Genomic DNA, 20,501 nt, shown 5'->3' with positions numbered 1-20,501 from the left:
TTTATGTGGCTGGTCCAGTTAACTTTCTGGTCAATGGTGACCCCCAGGATGTTGGTGGTAGGGGATTTGGCGATGGAAATGCCGTTGAATATCAAAGGGAGGTGGTTAGTCTCTCGTTTGTTGGAGATGGTCATTGCCATCTCTCGCACTTGTGTGGAGCGATTGCTACTCGCCACTTATCAGCCCAAGCCTGAATGTCGTCCAGGTCTTGCTGTTTGCAGGCATGGACTGCTTCATTTATCTGAGAAGTTGCGAATGGAACTGAACACTGTGCAATCATCAGCAAACATCCCCACCTTATGATGGAGGGAGGGTCATTGATGAAGCAGCTGAAGATGCTCTAAGAACTGCCCTAAGAACTCCTGCAGCGATGTCCTGGGGCTGAGATGATTGACCTCCAATCACCATCTCCCTTTGTGCTGGGTATGACTCCAGCCAGTGAAGAGTTTTTCCCCCCGATTCCAGTTCTTCCAGGGCTCCTTAATGCCACACTCGATCAAATGCCACCTTGATGCCAAGGGCAGCCACTCTCACCTCACCTCTTTTGTCCATGCTTAGGCCAAGGCTGTAATGAGCCAACTGAGCATCGGTGAGCAGGTTATTGGTGAGTAAATGCCGCTTGATAGCACTATCGACGACACTTTCCGTCACTTTGCTGATGATTGAGTAGACTGATGGGGCAGTAATTGACCAGATTAGATTTGTCCTGCTTTTTGTGGACAGCTATCTGGGCAGTTTTTCATATTGTCGGGTAAATGCTAATGTTGTAGCTTTACTGGAACAGCTTGGCTAGAGGCGCGGCTAGATCTGGAGCACAATTCTTCAGCAGGACAGCTGGGAGGTTGTCAGGGCCCATAACCTTTCCTGTATCCAGTGCACTCAGCCATTTCTTGAAATCACGTGGAGTGAATCGAATTGGCTGAAGACTGGCTTCTGTGATGATGGGGACCTCAGGAGAAGCCCGATATGGATCATCCACTTGGCACTTCTGGCTGAAGATGGCTGCAAATGCTTCAGCCTCATCCTTTGCACTTGCCTGTTGGGCTCTGCCATCATGGAGGATGAGAATATTCATGGAGCCTCCTCCTCCTGTTAGTTGTTTAATGGTCCATCACCATTCACGACTGGATGTGGCAGGATTGCAAAGCTTTGATCTGATCCGTTGATTGTGGGATTGTTTAGCTCGGTTCATAGCATGCTGCTTCCGCTGTTTATCATGCATGTAGTCCTGTGCTGCAGCTTCCCCAGGTTGGTACCTCATTTTTAGGTACGCCTGGTGCTGTTCCTGGCATGCTCTTCATTGAACCAAGGTTAGTGCCTTGACTTGATGTTAATGGTATATTGAGCAGAGGGATGCAAGGGTGCATATTCACAAATCTTTGAAGGTGGGCAGGACAAGTTGATAAGGCAGTTAAGAAAGTGAATGGGATACTTGGCTTTGTAAATAGGGGCATTGAATACAAAAACAAGGCAGTCATGCTAAATCTTTATAAATCTCTGGTTAGGCCTCAGCTGGCATACGGTGTAAAATTCTAGGCACCACTTTAGGCAGGATGTCAAGGCCTTGGAGAGGGCACTGCGGAGGTTTACCAGGATGACACCAGGGACGAAGGACTTCAGTTATGTGGAGGGACTCGATAAGCTGGGATTGGTTTCCCTAGAGCAGAGAAGGTTTAGGGGAGACCCAATAGGAGGCATTCAAAATTATGAGGGGTTTTGATAGAGCAAGTCGGGAGAAATGATTTTGTCTGGCAAATGGGTTGGTAACCAGAGGTGATAGATTAAAAATTGGCAAAAGTACTAGATGGGAAATGAGAGATTTTTTTCACAAAAATGATCTGGAATGCACTACATGAAAGGGTGGTGGAAGTAGATTCTATAGGAACTTCCAAATGTTAATTTGTAGGGTTATGGGAAAAAGGTTGGGGTGTGGGACTAAATTGGATAGCTCTTTCAAAGAGCCGGCACAGGCATGACAGGCCAAATGGCCTCCTCCTATGTTGTAGCATTCGAATTCTTCAGTTATGAGATCAGACTGGCAGCAAAAATACAGTGTTAATCGATAGATCATATAGAATGGAATATATGAGTTCTTGGGGATGAAGTAGGTTGATGATTGATATAGTCATGAATGGTCTACGGGATGAGTGGGTTAGTAGGACCAAATGACCCATTATCATTCCAAACTCTTAATAAATCCACAATGATATTTTCTGATTTATAATTGTCTCCAATTCTCTGTACTTATTCTTGAAGATGTCTCAACATTTCTAATTCTATCAATAACAAGGATCAGCAGCCTGGAACCAGTAGTGCTGAGGGGGTGGAAGGGGAAGAAAATCAGTTTTTACTTTTAGAAAACACATCAATTGTGCTCTTTTCAATGAAAGTATAAACCATGAATAGCATAGGCCATATATAACAAACAGAAATTCAATTCCTATGCTGTTATTCACATGTGATGTTTAAAAGGTGACAGCGTCTCCCAATCATTTGCTGAAACTTCAGGTGAAGAATTGCATTAATGAAATTCAATATAGAAAAATGCGAATTAGTACATTTTGGCAAAAAGGATAAAGAAGCCACGTATGTACTGCTTGGAAAACATGGCCCCAAGTTTCCACATGATTTGCTCCTGATTTTTAGAAGCAACTGGTGTAGAACAGAGTATCTTAGAAATTGGAATTCTCGTCATTTAGTTTGCTCCAGTTCTAGTCAGTTAGAACAGTTTCACTTTGGAACAGAATTTTTTTTTCAAAATGGGGCGTGTCCAGCCACTTATGCCTGTTTTCAAAGTTTTGTCAGTGAAAACTTACTCCAAACTAACTTAGAATGGAGAAAGTGAAGATTTTTGTACGCTCGAAAAAACCTTGTCTACACTTTAGAAAATCAGGCGTAGGTTACAAATCAGGCGTAGAGAATGGTGGGGGGGGGGTTTAAAGGGAAGTTTACAAACATTAAACACTTCAGTTTTACAAATAAAGAGACATCATCAATAATAAATGATAACTACATCAATAAATCAACCAAAAAAAATTAATTAAAAATAATTTTTTTTTAAAAAATCAATAAATAAAACATTTTCTACTTACCAACTGCAGCACCGGGAGCCCTCCAACAGCGTGCTGGGATGCCCTCCCCCCTAAGTGTGTCTCTATCTCTCTGGCTGTCTGTGTGTGTCTCTCATTCTCTGTCTGTCAGTTTCTGTGTTTCTGACAGCGAGGGAAGTGGGGGAGGAGGGGCGGGGGAAGGGAAGGAGATGGGGGCGGGGGAAGGGAAGGAGATGGGGGCGGGGGAAGGGAAGGAGATGGGGGCGGGGGAAGGGAAGGAGATTGGGGGGGGGGAAGGAGATTGGGGGGGGGGAAGGAGATTGGGGGGGGGGAAGGAGATTGGGGGGGGGAAGGAGATTGGGGGGGGGAAGGAGATTGGGGGGGGGGAAGGAGATTGGGGGGGGAAGGAGATTGGGGGGGGAAGGAGATTGGGGGGGGAAGGAGATTGGGGGGGGGGAAGGAGATTGGGGGGGGGGAAGGAGATTGGGGGGGGGGAAGGAGATTGGGGGGGGGGAAGGAGATTGGGGGGGGGGGGAAGGAGATTGGGGGGGGGGGGAAGGAGATTGGGGGGGGGGGGGAAGGAGATTGGGGGGGGGGGAAGGAGATTGGGGGGGGGGGGAAGGAGATTGGGGGGGGGAAAGGAGATTGGGGGGGGGGGGAAGGAGATTGGGGGGGGGGGAAGGAGATTGGGGGGGGGGAAAGGAGATTGGGGGGGGGGAAAGGAGATTGGGGGGGGGGAAGGAGATTGGGGGGGGGGGAAGGAGATTGGGGGGGGGGGGAAGGAGATTGGGGGGGGGGGGAAGGAGATTGGGGGGGGGGGGAAGGAGATTGGGGGGGGGGGAAGGAGATTGGGGGGGGGGGGAAGGAGATTGGGGGGGGGGGGGGGGAAGGAGATTGGGGGGGGGGGGGGGGAAGGAGATTGGGGGGGGGGGGGGGGGAGAAAGGAGAAGGGGGAGGCGGAGAGGGAGGCTGAACGGGCCGGGCCCCGAGACTTTGGGCAGGGCCCGTCCCCAGCACCAGATTTACAGGTAGGTGGCATTGGGTTGGGTCGGGGGGGTGGTGGAAGGGAAGAGAGGTCGGTTCGGTTCGGGTCGGTGGGGAGGGAGGGAGAGGGAGGTCAGGTCGGGCAGAGGGAGGTCAGGTCGGGGAGAGGGAGGTCAGGTCGGATCCAGTCCGGGGGCGGGGGCGGGAGTCGGGTCGGGTCCAGTCGGGGGGGGGGGGGGGGGGGGGGAGGGGGCGGACGGACTGGGAGTCGGGTCGGGTCCAGTCGGGGGGGGGGGGCAGCGGGAGCGGGAGTCGGGTTGGGTCCGGTGCGGGGGCGGGAATCGAGTCGGGTCAGGAGGAAGCAGGAGCTGGCCGTGGGAGGAGCCTTATTCACGCAGCCCCAGTGAGGCCATTTGGCCAGGGCTCGGGGCTGCGTGCTTCGGCCCCTCCCACACAGTTTTGGGCGCCTGGAGCTACTGCACTTGCGCGCCCACTGTAGCGCGCATGTGCAGGGACCTGGCTCCGCCCCCTACAGCTCCTGCTGCGCTGCGCCGAGGGCCAGAGGACCTGCAGGGAGGTGGAGAATACGGAGGGTTTTTTTAGGCACACTTTGTGGCGCGAAAAATGGGCGTCCAGGTCGGGACTGCGCCGTTCTCGGCGGAGCTCGAACTTGGGCTCCCAAGTGTCTAAATGGGGTAAAGGAACAGAGAGATCTGGGGGTACAGATACACAATTCACTAAAAGTAGCGATGCAGGTTAATAAGATCATAAGAAAGCATACAAAGCACGGAGATACATTTCTAGAGGGATAGAATTGAAAAACAGAGAAGTTATGTTAAACCTGTATAGAACTTTGGTTAACCACACTTGAGTACTGTGAACAGTTCTGGTCTCCATATTATAGAAAGGATATCGAGGCACTAGAGAAGGTGAAGAAAGCATTGACTAGAATGATACCAGAACGATGAGGTAAGAGCTATCAGGAAAGATTGAACAGGCTGGGACTCTTTTCTCTTTTAAAAAAAAGTCTGAGGGGTGACCCGATAGAGGTCTTTATGGTTTGATAGGATAGATGTAGAGAACGTGAGAACGTAAGAAATAGGAGCAGGAGTAGGCCATTTGGCCCCTTGAGCCTGCTCCGCCATTCAATAAGCTCATGGTTGATCTGATCATGGACTCAACTCCACTCCCCATAACCCTCAACTCCCTTATCGTCCAAAAATCTGTCTATCTAGAGAAGATGTTTTCACTTGCGGGCGAGACCAGAACTAGGGTCCATAAACATATGATAGGCACTAACAAATCCAAAAGGGAATTTAGGAGAAACATCTTTAGCCAGAGAGTGGCTAGAATGTGGAACTCGCTACCACAGGGAGTAGTTGAGGCCAATTGCATAGATGCATTTAAAGGGGAGCTAGATAAACACGAGGGAGAAAGGAATGGGAGGATAGGTTAATGGGGTTAGATGAAAGAGGGTGGGAGGAGGGCCGTATGGAGTATAAACATTGGCATGACTGTTCTATGCTATAAATACTTTGTAAGGTCAACCCAACATATTACAAGCAGACAGAACAAGTTTATACTTGCAACCACCCACACACGAAGTTCCCAATCACTTCTTACTTCGAGGCAGCAGCAAGCAGGTGCCAACCATATCCCTACAGTAGAGGTTCCCAAACATTTTTTTTTGCTGAGCCTCGTTTCGGAGATTCACGTCTCATGTGAGCCCCTCTCTTTCTAAGAGACGGTATTTGTGCATAATCAATGTTAATGTAGATACAACCGGTATCCCAGAATAAAGTCAGCATTTTGGTCACTTTAGTTGTTTTAATTCTGCTCCCTTACACTTCTGAGTTTTAAGATGAAGTCCAGTCATATCATTAGAACTCACTGGCCAGAAAATTCCTCGGATATGCTCCCGGTTCGCTGGCGTTACTTTTCTGGAAGTGTGGTGGAAATCCCATTAACACGTGTAAACGAGGTTCCCACCACACTGCTGGCAAAGTAACACCAACACCAAAGAATTTTCCGACTACTATGACAGTGTAAGCAACTTCACTGAAAGCAAAACTGCAGACCTCTTCGGGTTGTGGAGACGAGCCGGGTGAAGGATGAAGAGTCCTCTGCAGACAGAACTGGAATGGCTCTGTGGTCAGGTTGTTTGGAGGGTGGAAGAGAATGCAGTGGCAATGAATCGTTGGGTTGCTTTGGGAAGAATAAAACTATAAGTAATGAACCAGTCAGGCTTTTACGACAATCGGATAGCTTTTATGGTCAATGGCTTTCCCCTGGCATTAGCCCATTAATGACCAGATTTACTGAATTCATTGTGGAATTTGACCTATGAGTTGTTTATTCAGGACAATAACCACTACACTTTAGTCTCCATAACTAAGAAACATAGACCCTGAAAAGACTCAGCGTTTCATCAACCTTCAATAACCATGAATCTTTTGGTAGCTTTTGAAAGCTACAATTGTTTCTGATGTTAAATGACAGAAGGATGAATGTTCCATAAACTTCTGAGTTCACAGATCAAATTAATGGTTCGAAGGGCCGAATGGCCTACTCCTGCTCCTATTTCTTATATATATATTCCGAAAGATCGAAGGCTTAGAATTTCCGTTTGATTCATGAAAACATCTTCAGGTGCTTTGCATCCTGGTACAGAAAGATTAGGTGGGAGCTCTGTTTTTACATGATCCACATTATGCATCACTGAATGGGTCCCCAACATCCTCCCAGCACAGATTCTGAAATAAATACTGAGATTGCAATACTCTTGCAGTGTGGGAAGGCAGAGATTCTGGATCAAGCTTCTCACCTTGTGTTGGTTGACGCTCCATATCCTGATAATCGAATCTCGACCGGCTGTAAACAGTCTGTTTAACGTGGGATCTAGCTGAAGTGCGTTAACTCCATTGCGATTATATTTCTCCACTTCATCTCGAATAACGTAAGATACCTGAAGTAGAAAAAAAAAAGTCAGCCATCAATAAAGGTTACCACAGAGTCACGTCACACTCACAACACAAGATGATCTATCATACAGGCTGAATATTGTTTACAGAAACAAATGAATTCTTTGGGGTGAATTAAAACTGCAGCAACCCATGCTTTTTAATTTCTTCATGTACAAGCTAAAGGTTACTTGCAAGAAACTCCCCATCCCGTCCCCCCATTTTGGTCACTTGTCGACGGACATTAAATATTCAGCAAAGTCAGTCTAGTCCCTTTATGTGGGGACCAGCCCAGGTACTGGAACTCGGCAGTGCTGTAGTATAAGAGGAACAAATAGCATGATTTACACGGCTCAACAAAAATAACTTATATTTACACAATGCCTTTATTTAATGCAGTCAAACTCAGATCTCAAAATGGAGGATGAAAGTTGATTATACAACTTTCTAAAATGCCTGCTTACAAGGTGGGGGGGGGGGGGGGGTTTAAGGTTGATAATTCTCCGCTAGTCAAGTTAAATTCTGACTTGTATGTTTAGATAATGTTAACCTAGCCAACCTGCTTTACCACCATTTATAGCACAAAGCTGGCTATTGGTACCTGGGCAATATTTTACAAAAATTATAATACATTTGTAAAGTTGCAGTGCTGTCAGCCAGCCAAGTGCACAGCTTTGTTCGAAAATAAAATATTTCAGCTACAACAGAAGATAGATGGAACTTACTCCATGTGATCTTCATGGCATTTACTCAAGGCTAGATCTTCAGTGTGGTACACTTGCTGAAATATTTTCAGTTTGTTTAAACTTTTACAGCTCTAGGAGAGAAAAAAGGTCGCAAAATCCCTTTTGAGCAAAACAGATCAAAGTCTGGTAATAGATTGTGCGTCATAGCGACTCTAACTTTGGCAGCAGCATAGTAAAATGAACTATATGTTCTGCTGCCATTGAAGGGCGAAATACCTGGTGTCCACCTTTGCTCAGTAATAGCACCCTCGCCCGAGACAGAAGGTTGTAAATTCAATCTAGAGACTCGAGCACATAATCCAGGCTGACACTTCAGTACAGTTCTGAGGGAGTGCTGCACTGTCGGAGGTGCTGTGTTTTGGTCGAGACGTTAAAGCGAGACCCCCATCTGTCCTCTCGAGTGGATGTAAAAGGAGTGTAGGGGAGTTCTCTAGTGTCTTGGCTAGTAATTATCCCTCAGCCTACAGCAAATCAGATGATCTGGTTATTTTCCTTATTGAATTTTGTGGGACTTGCTGTATAAAGTTAGCTGCCATGTTTTCCTACATTACAACATTGACCACACTTCAAAACTCCTTAATTGACACTGAAGCACTTTGGAATATTCAGGTGTTGTGAAAGGTGCTTTATAAATGCAAATTATTTTTTCTTTCTTACCAACATTTCATGAGTGACTCCAGTGGCAGTGCTGCCCCATCCGAATAGTAATTTAAACATTGTTACTCGAGGTAGAGCCCAGCCAGATTCCCTGACCATGAATGGGCTCAGCGGCTCAATTCACCAATACAGGTGGGTAGGCAGTCCTCTGCTTTCTGGCCAGTATGTATCTTTTTCCTTTTCTGCTTTACAACTGGTGTGTGACCTGAATGGAAACTCAAGCACACCCAAACCAAGCTACTGAACAAGCCATGCAGGTAAAAATTTTATTTGCATGATATGTAATATCACAAGGGGCCAAATAGCCTACTCCTGCTCCTATTTCTTATGCTCTTATGTAATGCACACACTCTACCTGTACAGACACACCCCACTCATCCATTGCAAGGCGTTCTAGCACAGATTGGCAATAGACAAGGCTTACGGAAACTGCAATGCTGGAGTTTATCTAGGTAAAATAGAGTAGTTTCTACAGTCAGCATCTATTGAGCTTTACATTTAAGTTACAGACATGACAAATGATTTTGAGATAATGTTCCCAGAAAAGTATTGATAAACTTCCCATTATTTATTCAACAATGATGACTTGTGCTATAAAATGTCTTGAACATACAAAGCGTGCTAAGATGCTTTACGGGCAGAAGAAAACATCAAGTAAAGGACTGGGCAGAAAGCCATGATGGACAAGTTAGGAGACGTAATTCAAAGCTTGGTTGAAATGATAAAATGCTTCTCAAAACTTAAGAGGAAAGTAGGAGATTGAGAGACTTGGGGAGGGAGAGTAGGTGCGAGGCAGCTCTGCCAATGATGGGGCAAAGAGATGTCAAAACGTTCTGTCAGAATATGAGGACTGGAGAGTGTGTGGGAGAGAATACAGGGGATTGGAGTAGCCTTCACAAAGGGAACCGGATAAATACTTCATAGAATCATAGAAGTTTACAGCACGGAAGGAGGCCATTTCGGCCCATTGTGCCCGCGCCGGCCAACAAGAGGCTATCCAGCCTAATCCCACTGAAGGAGAAAAAAAATGCAAGGATATGGGGACAGAACGGGGGTAAATAGGACTAATTGGATTTCTCTTTTAAAAAGACCCAGTGCAGACTCGATGGGCCGAATGGCCTCCTACTTTGCTGTACTATTCTACAATTCTATAACCTGAGTGAGTGGCCAAAGAAGAACTGGAGTCAATGGAAAAGGAGCATAGGTTATGACAGAGGCTAGAAATAATGGTTTTGATCTTCCTATTGTGTAGTTGGAGGAACTCGTGATTTATCCACAATTTGAGGTTGGCAAGCAGTCTGATACTGGTTGAGATGGATTGGAGGCAGAGTTGATATCAGCAGCATACATATGGAAGCTAACCCCATATCTGCAGATGATGTTAAAACAACTGCATATATGCAGGTTTCCTTTCCTTCTGACTACCACAGAAACTACCTTGCAGTTTCTACAGAAATAAGGTGCAAATTAAAACAGGGTTTTAGGATTTGTACCCATGGAAGCTAATTTACATAGCGTAGTCATTGCACCAGCATACACATCATTTCAATCGGTACACCACATCTCCTGGCACTACTATAAAGTTACCATTAAGTTATTAAATACTATTCTCAAAGAACAAATTCTGATTAGAATGTCTTACAACTTGTATCAGTGATTACAGCACCACTGTAACCCTTTCTATACTTCTAAAATTACATACGTCAGCCTTTCACTGGGTACTATTGTAGCTTTCAGAGATACAAGTTACAGTTAAAACTATGCCCTGGAATTTCCTGTATGTGTGCGCACAAACTAAAGAAACAAAGACTTACATTTATATAGTGGCTTTGAAGACCACCGGATGTCTCAAAGCGCTTTACAGCTAATCATAGACGTTTACAGCACGGAAGGAGGCCATTTCGGCCCATCGTGTCCAAGCCGGCCGACCAAGAGTTACCCAGCCTAATCCCTCTTTCCAGCACTAGGTCTGTAGCCCTGTAGGTTACGGCTCTTAGTGCACATCCAAGTACTTTTTAAATGCGGTGAGGGTTTCTGCCTCTACCACCCTTTCTGGCAGAGAGTTATAGACCCCCACCGCCACAATATTGCTTCATGACGAGTGGGAAGGGAAGTGGAGCAGAGTCCATGATCAGATCAGCCATGATCTTATTAAATGGCGGAGCAGGCTTGAGGGGCCAGGTGGCCTACTCTTGCTCCTATTTCTTATGTCACCTACGAAATGCGCCATCTTAAAATTTCCATCTTTTGATTTGCTTGCCGTTGGAAGTTTATTATCTGAATGGCGGTTGTAGTAAGTTTTTACAAATACTCACAAGTATAGTTTTCTAAGGTGTAAGGTTCATCTGCTTTGTACCTAGAAGTGTAGTTAGGCATAAGATGTTGCTTTGTTCGGGTGTGGAGCCAGAGCCCACGTCCAACACATTCACAAACCACTGCATTTGACACTTGTATGTCCAGCACGATGTGTGGAGATTCTGTTGGAAGGCTGTCAAGCCTCAGCTTATGACAGAGATTCAAAACACAACTAGTTACACAACCATCGCTTCCAGCCCTTCGAAAGGCTTTGAAATTTTAAGTTATGTCAACATTATAACGTTATTAGGAAAAGGTAACGATGCACAAGAGCAAGTAATCGATCATTTTTGAAATAGAGAGGCTGAAATTACCTGCTACATTAGCAAGTTAGTAGGTGCATATTCCGCATTTTTTTTTTAAAAAGAATATTACGTGGTGGCGTGGAAGACATTAAAAACATAAATTAAATGGGTTGCTCCTGCAACTGCGGACTGATTAAATAAGCCAATTATTTCTCCAAAGTAGAAACAAATCCACATTTATTATCCAATAAAACTGTACCGGATGGATTCAGTGTGCTTTGCATAAATCAGCTATTTTTTTTAAAAAAGGTCTCTGACAAAATTGAACAATGAGAAACCCGTCTTTACACTGGGTAATGAAACATTTAAATCACAGGTGTCTCTCATACTGAACATCTGGTCCAGGTACTTAAAGGGAGATGCAGTGACCTGCACTGGGCTGCAGGCAGTGTGTGGAAATCAACTCATCAGCATCTTACCTATAAAGGGGGGGAGGTTTGGAAAAACATAACTTGCTATAAGCAGGGCATCCAACAGCATCTGCCGTTAGAGAGACACGTTTAGATTTTTAAAACTTTTGCACATCAAGTTGCTGGAAGTACAGGGTGATAACATCGCAGTGAGGGAAACAGGGAAAGCAACTGTGGATCTCCTTAACCAATCAGATTGAGGTATTGTGAAATTAACAGCGCAAGGACTGAGAAAGAAGTGCAAGTTAGAGTGGGTGAATGCAATGCCAAATCAGGTACAGAAAGAGAAAGAGAAATATTGGATTGAGAGAAAAAGGAAACGTAAAAAAAAAAATGTTAAATGACGCCTTTAAAAATCTCCAAAATCAATTAATACGGACTGAGTCCCCACTCCTGTACTAGTTAACTTCCAGTGCTAGATTGGCAGTAATTAAGAGTTATCACATTGTTAAAAAGGAGCTTGTGCTTGAAATGACAGGACTTCACTTTCTGCGGCGAGTTTAGCCCACGTCTACAATGCAAATACAGCAACTTCACGCCAGTCAATGCATTTCAATGGTGAGCCAGACGGCGAGATGCTGTTTTCGCAAAGTTAATGGTGAAGCGCCACTTCTCGGACAGCAACCTTTGGATATCCGTGTTTAACCTCGCACCTGCCCGTGCCTGAAGCTGCTGTAGCATTTGCGCAGAAATAATGACCAGCGCCATCAACATCACTGTTAGTCTGTGAGCAAATTCTGGCTTGTGATTGTCTGAAAAGGAAAAGCAAACATGCAGTCTTTATTTTTCTTTACGCAACACGGGTTATATTGTACTCTTCATTTCTCAGAGCACAAATGGCACAATATCAGAAGGATAGATGCAACAATAGCTGGCGAGCTTTAAAATGAGGTATTTTAAGGATATTTTACAATTGGGTACCTGTACTAAGTCAGAGGTGAATTAGAAAGAATCCCAACATAAATGATTCAATGCCTCAAACATTTCTGATGCCGAGCTTTAGGAACGCAAGTGTGTTTAGCTTGACGTACTCTGTACCTCCAAATTAGAATGGTGCATTTGTGGAAGATTCACATCAATTCAAATAAAACCCTTGGATGCCGATTTGCTGCTGGAGCGATGAAATTATTATACAAGACTGATTTAAAGGTTACGTTTACATCAAGCTGGTTTTGGCATGTACAGTAGACACCTCAAGTCGCTGGAGAAATACCACCAACGATATCTCCGCAAGATCCTACAAATTCCCTGGAATGACAGACGCACCAACATCCCCAGCATTGAAGCACTGACCACACTTGATCAGCTCCGCTGGGGGAGCCACATAGTTCGCATGCCAGACACGAGACTCCCAAAGCAAGCGCTCTACTCGGAACTCCTTCATAGCAAATGAGCCAAAGCTGGGCAGAGGAAATGTTACAAGGACACCCTCAAAGCCTCCCTGATAAAGTGCAACATCCCCACTGACACCTGGGAGTCCCTGGCCAAAGACCGCCCTAAGTGGAGGAAGTGCATCCGGGAGGGCGCTGAGCACCTCCAGTCTCATCGCCGAGAGCATGCAAAAATCAAGCGCAGGCAGCGGAAAGAGCGTGCGGCAAACCTGTTCCACCCACCCTTTCCCCTCAATGACTGTCTGTCCCATCTGTGACAGGGACTGTGGCTCCGTATTGGACTGTTCCACCTAAGGACTCAGTTTAAGAGTGGAAGCAAGTCTTCCTCGATTCAGGGGGGCTGCCTATGATGATGATGATAATGATTTTCTAAAAATACGGATTTTTGCGTTCCGGCTTAGGCAGATTAAGTGCACAGGAACTGTTAGCGTAAGTTACCTTGAAACAAAATGGTTGTGACAACGGGCGTAAATTTCACCGCAACTTGCCAATTACCGCCAGAGTTTGTTCTTCTCCAATTTGATTCTTGGAAAAATCCCCATCGAAAGCTAACCATTTCCATTCTAAGCTGTATCTAATCGACTGTCTGCTAGGTATTTTCTTACCAATCCTATATGGTCAATGAAGAGACAACACTGTTGCTGTTCCCATCACCCAAGAGATGTGCCTTTGATCTGCCTTGAAATGTAATTGTGGTAAGGAAATAAATATACTCTTAACAAGTTTACATCCCCAGCTGCTGTTTGCTTCTCTCGGCCTTCAATACCAAACTGCCCTTGATCACTGCCTGCTCGAGCACAGATCTTCTCATCCCAACTTCTCGCCTTGGTACAAACAGCCAAGACATCAGCAACTGAAAACTATACCAGTCATGTGATCTTTGGAAACTTGTCACCAAAGCAAATCGAATACAAACTTCTCACTACTCTCCAGAAAGTGGAGGGTCACCTGTGCAACGATATATTCTAGGTTGCATTCTTCAGCTCCTGAAACAGCCACCGCTATAAAAGATTTTTTACAGAAGCACTTCCATTTCTTGTGTGGCTACAATATAATGGGACAAATGTTTTAACTCCCAAGAAGCGTGTCCTCTCCAATCAACATGATGCAGAAAATTGGGACGTTTAACTTTCCCATATCCACCAACGAACAAGAAACCAAAACTAACTGCTTAGAAGGGGCCCCGTAATTTCAATCACACTTTCAGAGTGCTTGGAGACGACATCGCATATCCTATGATGTCACTGCATGACAATTTAATATCTGCTAAAGTCAGACTTTAAAAATAAAAAATTGATTTTCTCTATTATTTCTGGGTGAGACTTTCTGCCCCCTCCCCCCAGCTCCTTGCTTTCTCTGGACCTTACCAATTGCAGGCAGATGACCAACTCCCATATTTCTGCTTACTCCACTCTCAGCCAGGTACCCAAAGTGTGAGGCAGTAAAGGGCTCTCGCTCTGAGGAAGTGCCGAGCTTCCCCTTAGCTCTTCACAAATCAGCAAAGTTATCGTGGAGCTGGGGATATGAAGGTAGTGATGGGAAGGACTACATGTGGCCCACACTTTGTTGCATTGCTCACCTATTTTGGATTTAAATTTCAATAATTTTGTATTGCATTATTACTGTTTAAAATCGATGGTCATATCAAACAAACAATTGCTTACTCTTCTGTGCGTGATCATTGCTTGTCAGCAATGATGCTTCTAACTGAAGCTCTTTCATCTAGATGACGATTTCTTTGCAAATAGAAAACTATGAAAAGTAAAAATCAATGCAGCATATAAGAACATAAGGATTAGGTTCAGGAGTAGGCCATATGGTCTCTCGAGCCTGCTCCTCCATTCAATATCATGGCTGATCTTTGACCTCAACTTTACTTTTCCGCCTGATCTCCATATCCCTTGATTCCCCTAGAGTCTGAAAATCAATCTTAGACTTGAAAACACTCAATTACTGAGCATTCACAGCCCTTTGGGGCAGAGAATTCCAAAGATTCACAACCCTCTCTGAGTGAAGAAATTCTTCCTCGTCTCGGTCTTAAATGGCCGACCCCTTATCCTGAGACTGTGAACCCTTGTTCTAGACACTACAGCCAGGGGAAACAACCTCTCAGCATCTACCCTGTCAATCCCCTCCAGAATCTTATATGTTTCAATGAGATCACCCCTCATTCTTCTAAACTCCAGAGAGTATAGGCCCATTTATTGCACCACTGTTCACAATCATTTTATAAGCACAATTACCACTTAAAAATAAGATATAAAATGGCAGAAACAGTCTTGGCAAGTATCCGGACACTTGTGCAAATAGAAGAGAGAGTCACTCAGCAAATTTAGTGCATTGGTAACAATTAATACCAAAAAAATTGCACCCAAGGCAACAGACTTTAATGCTGTCCCAATACACTTTGGCAGGATTTTCCGCTCTTGGCTGCCTTTGTTTTCTCCCCGGAGAGGCGGCAATGGCACCGGTGAGCTCTTCTGGGCAGGCGGCCAGCTTCCAGCGCCCCGCCGGGGTTTTCGGGGCCAGTAGCACCGGTGTGCAACGCCCCTTGTTGTGACACCGGATCGATTTTTTGCCTCCCGCCCGACCCGTAGTGCTGCGTAGAGCGGCGTGCTGGGACCGCCTGTGAAAACGGCTGCAATGAGGTAAGTAATGCCCACCTCAGGTAAGTGTGATTTATGTAGTGATGGCGTGAGGTATTTTTTGGTAATGTTTTTGGTGGGTTTTTTTCCTCCCCGGGCCTCTCAGAGCGCTCCGAGGCCGCCTCCCTTAGTGCTCCGCCCCACACCCAAGGCCCAGCTGCCCAATTTTGCTGACTGAGGCGCAAACATTTTCCAGACGCTATCGGGACCTCCCCGCCCCGCCGTCATTAACACCCCGAAATCCTAAAAGCTGAAAATCCAGCCGTGTGTCTTTGTATATACGTAATTCATCACCTCAAATTGCCCCACCACTTCCACCACCGGTACATACAGTTCAAAATGCTCCTTCCAGGCACAAATCAAGTTGGAAAAGGCAAAATCTGTAATTGCATCCCTCGGTGTTTGCCACAGCTCAAGGTGGTACGGTACAAAAAATACTTTACCCTACTGAGACCCAAGATAATCATGCAAGAGTAAAACAGGCTTGGCCAGAAGCAACACAGATGCTACAGGAAGGAAAGTACGATACTAAAATAAAAATCACATCCTGAAATTGTTACGTGGAAATGTCAGCACAATGCTGCCAACTTCATGTTAACAGACACAGAGGCATCATACCAATGCCAATCTTGCATCTGACAATAAAGAGACAGCACAGAGTAGAAAAGGTACAACCAAGCACAGACTCAAGTTGGAAAGGTCTATTTTTTTTGCAACATGTCCAAGTCTGATCAGCGGGATCAGCGACATTGCCAAAGAACAAAACCTGCAAACACAGCTTATGCTGCAAATGAAAGGGAGGTTTTCGGTTAACAACTGTCAATTGAGCATTTGGATTGTGCAGCCGTGGCTCAGTGGGTAGCACTCTCGCCTCTCAGGTCAGAAGGTTGTGGGTTCAAGTCCCACTCCAGGGACTTGAGCACATAATAAATCTAGGTTGACACTCCAGTGCAGTGCTGAGGGAGGGCTGCACTGTCAGATGCCTGTCTTTCAGACGAGACGTTAAACCAAGGCCTCGTCTGGTCCCTCAGGTGGACATTAAAGATTCCATGGCATTATTTTCAACAAGAGCAGGGGAGTTATCCCCAGTGTCCTGGCCAATATTTATCTCTCAAGCAACATTACTAATACAAATTGGGCCGAAAATTGAGGTCGGAGGATTCCTTCGTACGAAAGCCATCAACCCGAAAAAGATCTACAAAACTATCTGTAGATTCCAGAGGAACTTAGTATTCCGGTCTGAGGCCTTCGTTCGCTGTGCAGCGCATGGGAAGATGTCTTCCCTGTACGAACACATCTGCTGGAATAATGTGGGCCTGGACCACCAATCACTATTTAGTATTCGCATTGATAATAAGAACATAAGAAATAGGAGCAGGAGTAGGCCATTCATCCCCTCGAGCCTGCTCCGCCATTTAATATTATCATGGCTGATCCGATAATGGACTCAACTCCACTTCCCTGCCCGCTCCCCATAACCCCTTATTTCCTTATCAGTTAAGAAACTGTCTACCTCTGTCTTAAATTTATTCAATGTCCCAGCTTCCACAGCTCTGAGGCAGCGAATTCCAAAGATTTACAACCCTTTGGAAGAAATTCTTCCTCATCTCAGTTTTAAAAATGGGAACTCTGTTTGTACGGGCTCCCAGTACTATTAATGAGAATAACCACCTAAAAAAAGAAACACAGTACAATAAATTAAAAAAAAACATCTCACATATTTAAAATTAATTGAAATTAAATGTAATTAAATGTTTTAGAAAAAGAAATTCGGAGAAGATTATTTTTTAATGAGTGTTAATAGGGTTTAAAATAAACTTACTTTAGTGGACAGAGTTTTTAATATAAAAATGAGGGTTTGAATTTAATTTTTCTATGTTTCAAAAGTGTTATGCTGGTAAAAATAAGCTATACTCCTGCTTTTACCAGGTATAAAGGTTTGATGAACATTCGCTGGGCATGAGTTGGGCAAATAGCCCAATCTCTGCCCTGTGAATATTCTTCCTGCGGGGATGCGTAGAATCTGTCTAAAGAAATTTTGACAGATCGGAAAAGCCGGTTCATGGCGCACATGCATCACGTGATGAGAACCGGCTTTTGCGAGGCCTTGCCCAGTGTGTGCACACTTCGTACGCACCCGGCGAGGTTGTAGTTTTCAGCCCATATCTGCTCATCACATTGTTGGTTGTGGGAGCTTGCTGTGTGCAAATTGGCTGCCACGTTTCCTACATTACAGCAGTGACTACATTTCAAAAATACTTCACTGGCTGTGAAGTGCTTGGAATGTCCTTGAAAGGTGCTATATAAATGTAATCTTTTCCCAGATCAAGACTTGAGGAATCACCCAAATCATCCAGTGTTGGTGTCCGCTGTGGGGAGACCCAAGCCTAGATTATCATCGAACAAAGCCACTGAAGGTGACCAAACACAGTGGGAGAAAATTAGGAAAAACACAAATTGAATTGTAAAATGCTCAGATAACCTAAAGGCTCAATTGGGGTAAAGTATATAGATACTGATTTCATGATGGTGCAGTATATTAGAACACCAGAACGAGGTTTCAGATAGCACTCCTTTGATGTGCAGCCAGGCACAGTGCAAAGTCTAAATACTTCCTCACAGGGAGGAATAGAAAGCAGGAATTGTCACATCTCCCAGCAGCTAATTAAGGTGCAAAAGTGCAGTTATGTAGCCATCATGCACTTGCTAAATAAGAGCAAGTGATTTAACTTGCTCTAGTGATAGCAGGTCCCCTTTTGTTTGTCCACAGGACGTTATGACCTGCCACTGGATTCTTCTGCTATGTTTTGGGGAGGGGGTGTTACATAGAAAATTACGACACAGAAGGAGGCCTTCATTACCCAGCCTAATCCCACCTTCCAGCAACAGGTCCATAACCCTGTAGGTTAGGGCTCTTTAAGTGTCAAAAGAAAAAGTAAATAAGACTAGTGCACCAAAGAGCCCTGGGAGCAAGTTGCTTGGATGCAGATATGAGGATAGTGCAGCAAAGTGGCGTTGAGGTAGAAGATCAGCCATGAGCTTATTGAATAGCACAGCAGGCTCGAGGGGCCGAATGGCCTACTCCTGCTCCTAATTCTTATGTTCTTATGCTTAGTCAGCTTGGAAATCGTGCATTGGCCATTGGGGGGGGCGGGGGGAAGAGAAGAGAACATGCTTAAGAGATGGGGAGAAAATCAGGGAAGCTAAAATGGGGTAAAATGTTTACAAATGATTTTTAAGTTTGAAAACAAATACCTGTAATACAAATGAGAATACTGGATGCCAGAAAACAGTTGTTAAATTTAAACCGTTCCCTTCTATTACTCAATAGTGTTGACAGTATTTTATCAGAAAGTAAAAGTTTATATAGCATTACCATTTACCCACAAAGGTGAAGCACTGGGTCACAGTATTTAGTGTATGTAAAATCCCACAGCAATGACAGATTATAAAGTATTTATAGTAGTTGGAGTTTCAAATCTAGCATCACAAAACTAAAACTCATTCTAGCAGCACCACGGAATTGATGCCAAGTCTGATGGACGGAAATCACTTTTGGCCGTGTATTCCAATCGGTAAGCTTGGATGTTTTGGCCACTTGTGCACGTTAACAGCCAGGGAGAGAATGTCAGGAGATTCTTCACACAGGCAGTGATCAACACGCAGTTTACATAGTAGCGTAGACAAAAATTATAGAATTATTTAACAGTTAGATATTGTGATTGGAGAGGGAGGGAAAAAGGTCCTTTGGGGCTTTTCCAAATGGATGAGCTGAGATGGAACTTCCTCATTTGTATCCATCGTGTGATTTCAAAACAAAGCCACTGCAATGAATGAACGATTCTTCAAAAACTCTCATGTTGCATTACAAAGCTGCTCTATGCGTGACATTTCAAAGCTTAAGGCAGAAGAACAGAGTGATGAGATATAATGGACAATATGCACCTCTCTACACTGTCATCAGTGGCAGATTGTACAGGAGGAGTAGGCTATGGAGGTGTAATGTTTTAGAACTGAGCCCTTGTACCTCTGGGGGCCTGGGTTTGAACCCAGCCAAGACCGAATGAAAACTCCTCTCTGCTGTACTTGAAGGTTTTAAGTCGGCTAAATTTCTCCTGGCTCCAACACTACAGTGCAAACATGTCCGCAATCATCTAATTTACACGAGGCCATTGGATGGCTGGTACAAGAATGGAGAATACTTATGCAGTTGGGAGGGGGCGAGGATAGAGGGAACTCTCCTGAGATTGGAAATTCAGGCACATAGTTAGAAGGTCATAGGCTTTTGCTGTATCTCAGTGCAGGTAGCAAGTACCAATTATCTCAGTGCAGATACCAAGTACTCCTAATGGAGTGCCAAAAATGAAAACAGTTTCTTTTGTAACACTAGAATTCCACCCCGTCCCATCCCCTTTAATTTTATGCCAATGATTTGGGCTGTAACAAAATTTCAATATTTTAAAAGCTTTATCTCGCCTGAGTCAGAAGGTTATGGGTTCAAGTTCCACTCCAGAGACTTGAGCATAAAATCTAGGCATGCACTCCAGTGCAGTGCTGAGGGAGTGCTACACTGCTGGAAGTGTTGTCTTTCAGATGAGGTGTTAAACCGAGACCCCATCGGCCATCTCAAGTGATCGTGAAAGATCATACAGCACTATTTCGATGAACAATGGAGGGAAGGGGGGGGGGGGGGGTTGGTTTATCTCTCAACCAACATCATTAAAACAGATTATCTGGTCAATATCACATTGCTATTTGTGGGAGCTTGCTGTGTGCAATTTGGCTGCCGCGTTTCCTACATTACAGCACTTGAGCATGCTTCAAATTGGCTATAAAGTGCTTATTGACATACTGATGTCATGAAAGGCACTATATAAATACAAGACTTTCTTTCTTACTGAATGTGATTTAGCTCTGCCACTAGATCACTTATTAGCCAAATGCTTTTACAGTTTTTCCCTTTCCCTCTTGGGTCCAAGTACTCGAAAGCTTTGTATC

The 20,501-nt window shown here is 44.7% G+C and overlaps 1 protein-coding gene across 2 annotated transcripts in view; it reads right to left on the bottom strand.

Annotated features, from left to right (window-relative positions):
• Nucleotides 1-20,501, bottom strand: part of LOC139264718 (WD repeat-containing protein 48) — a 116,118-nt gene that overhangs the window by 83,186 nt on the left and 12,431 nt on the right. For both annotated transcript variants that reach the window (XM_070881671.1, XM_070881670.1), the window contains exon 2: nucleotides 6,859-6,999. In XM_070881671.1, the coding sequence (XP_070737772.1) occupies nucleotides 6,859-6,999 (141 nt within the window). The remainder of the gene's footprint in view (nucleotides 1-6,858; nucleotides 7,000-20,501) is intronic.

This window comes from Pristiophorus japonicus, chromosome 5 (assembly GCF_044704955.1).
Source record: "Pristiophorus japonicus isolate sPriJap1 chromosome 5, sPriJap1.hap1, whole genome shotgun sequence".
In the NCBI taxonomy this organism is placed as follows: domain Eukaryota; kingdom Metazoa; phylum Chordata; class Chondrichthyes; family Pristiophoridae; genus Pristiophorus; species Pristiophorus japonicus.
Note: the sequence above shows the minus strand (reverse complement) of the source record. Positions and strands in the feature narration are given on the sequence as shown.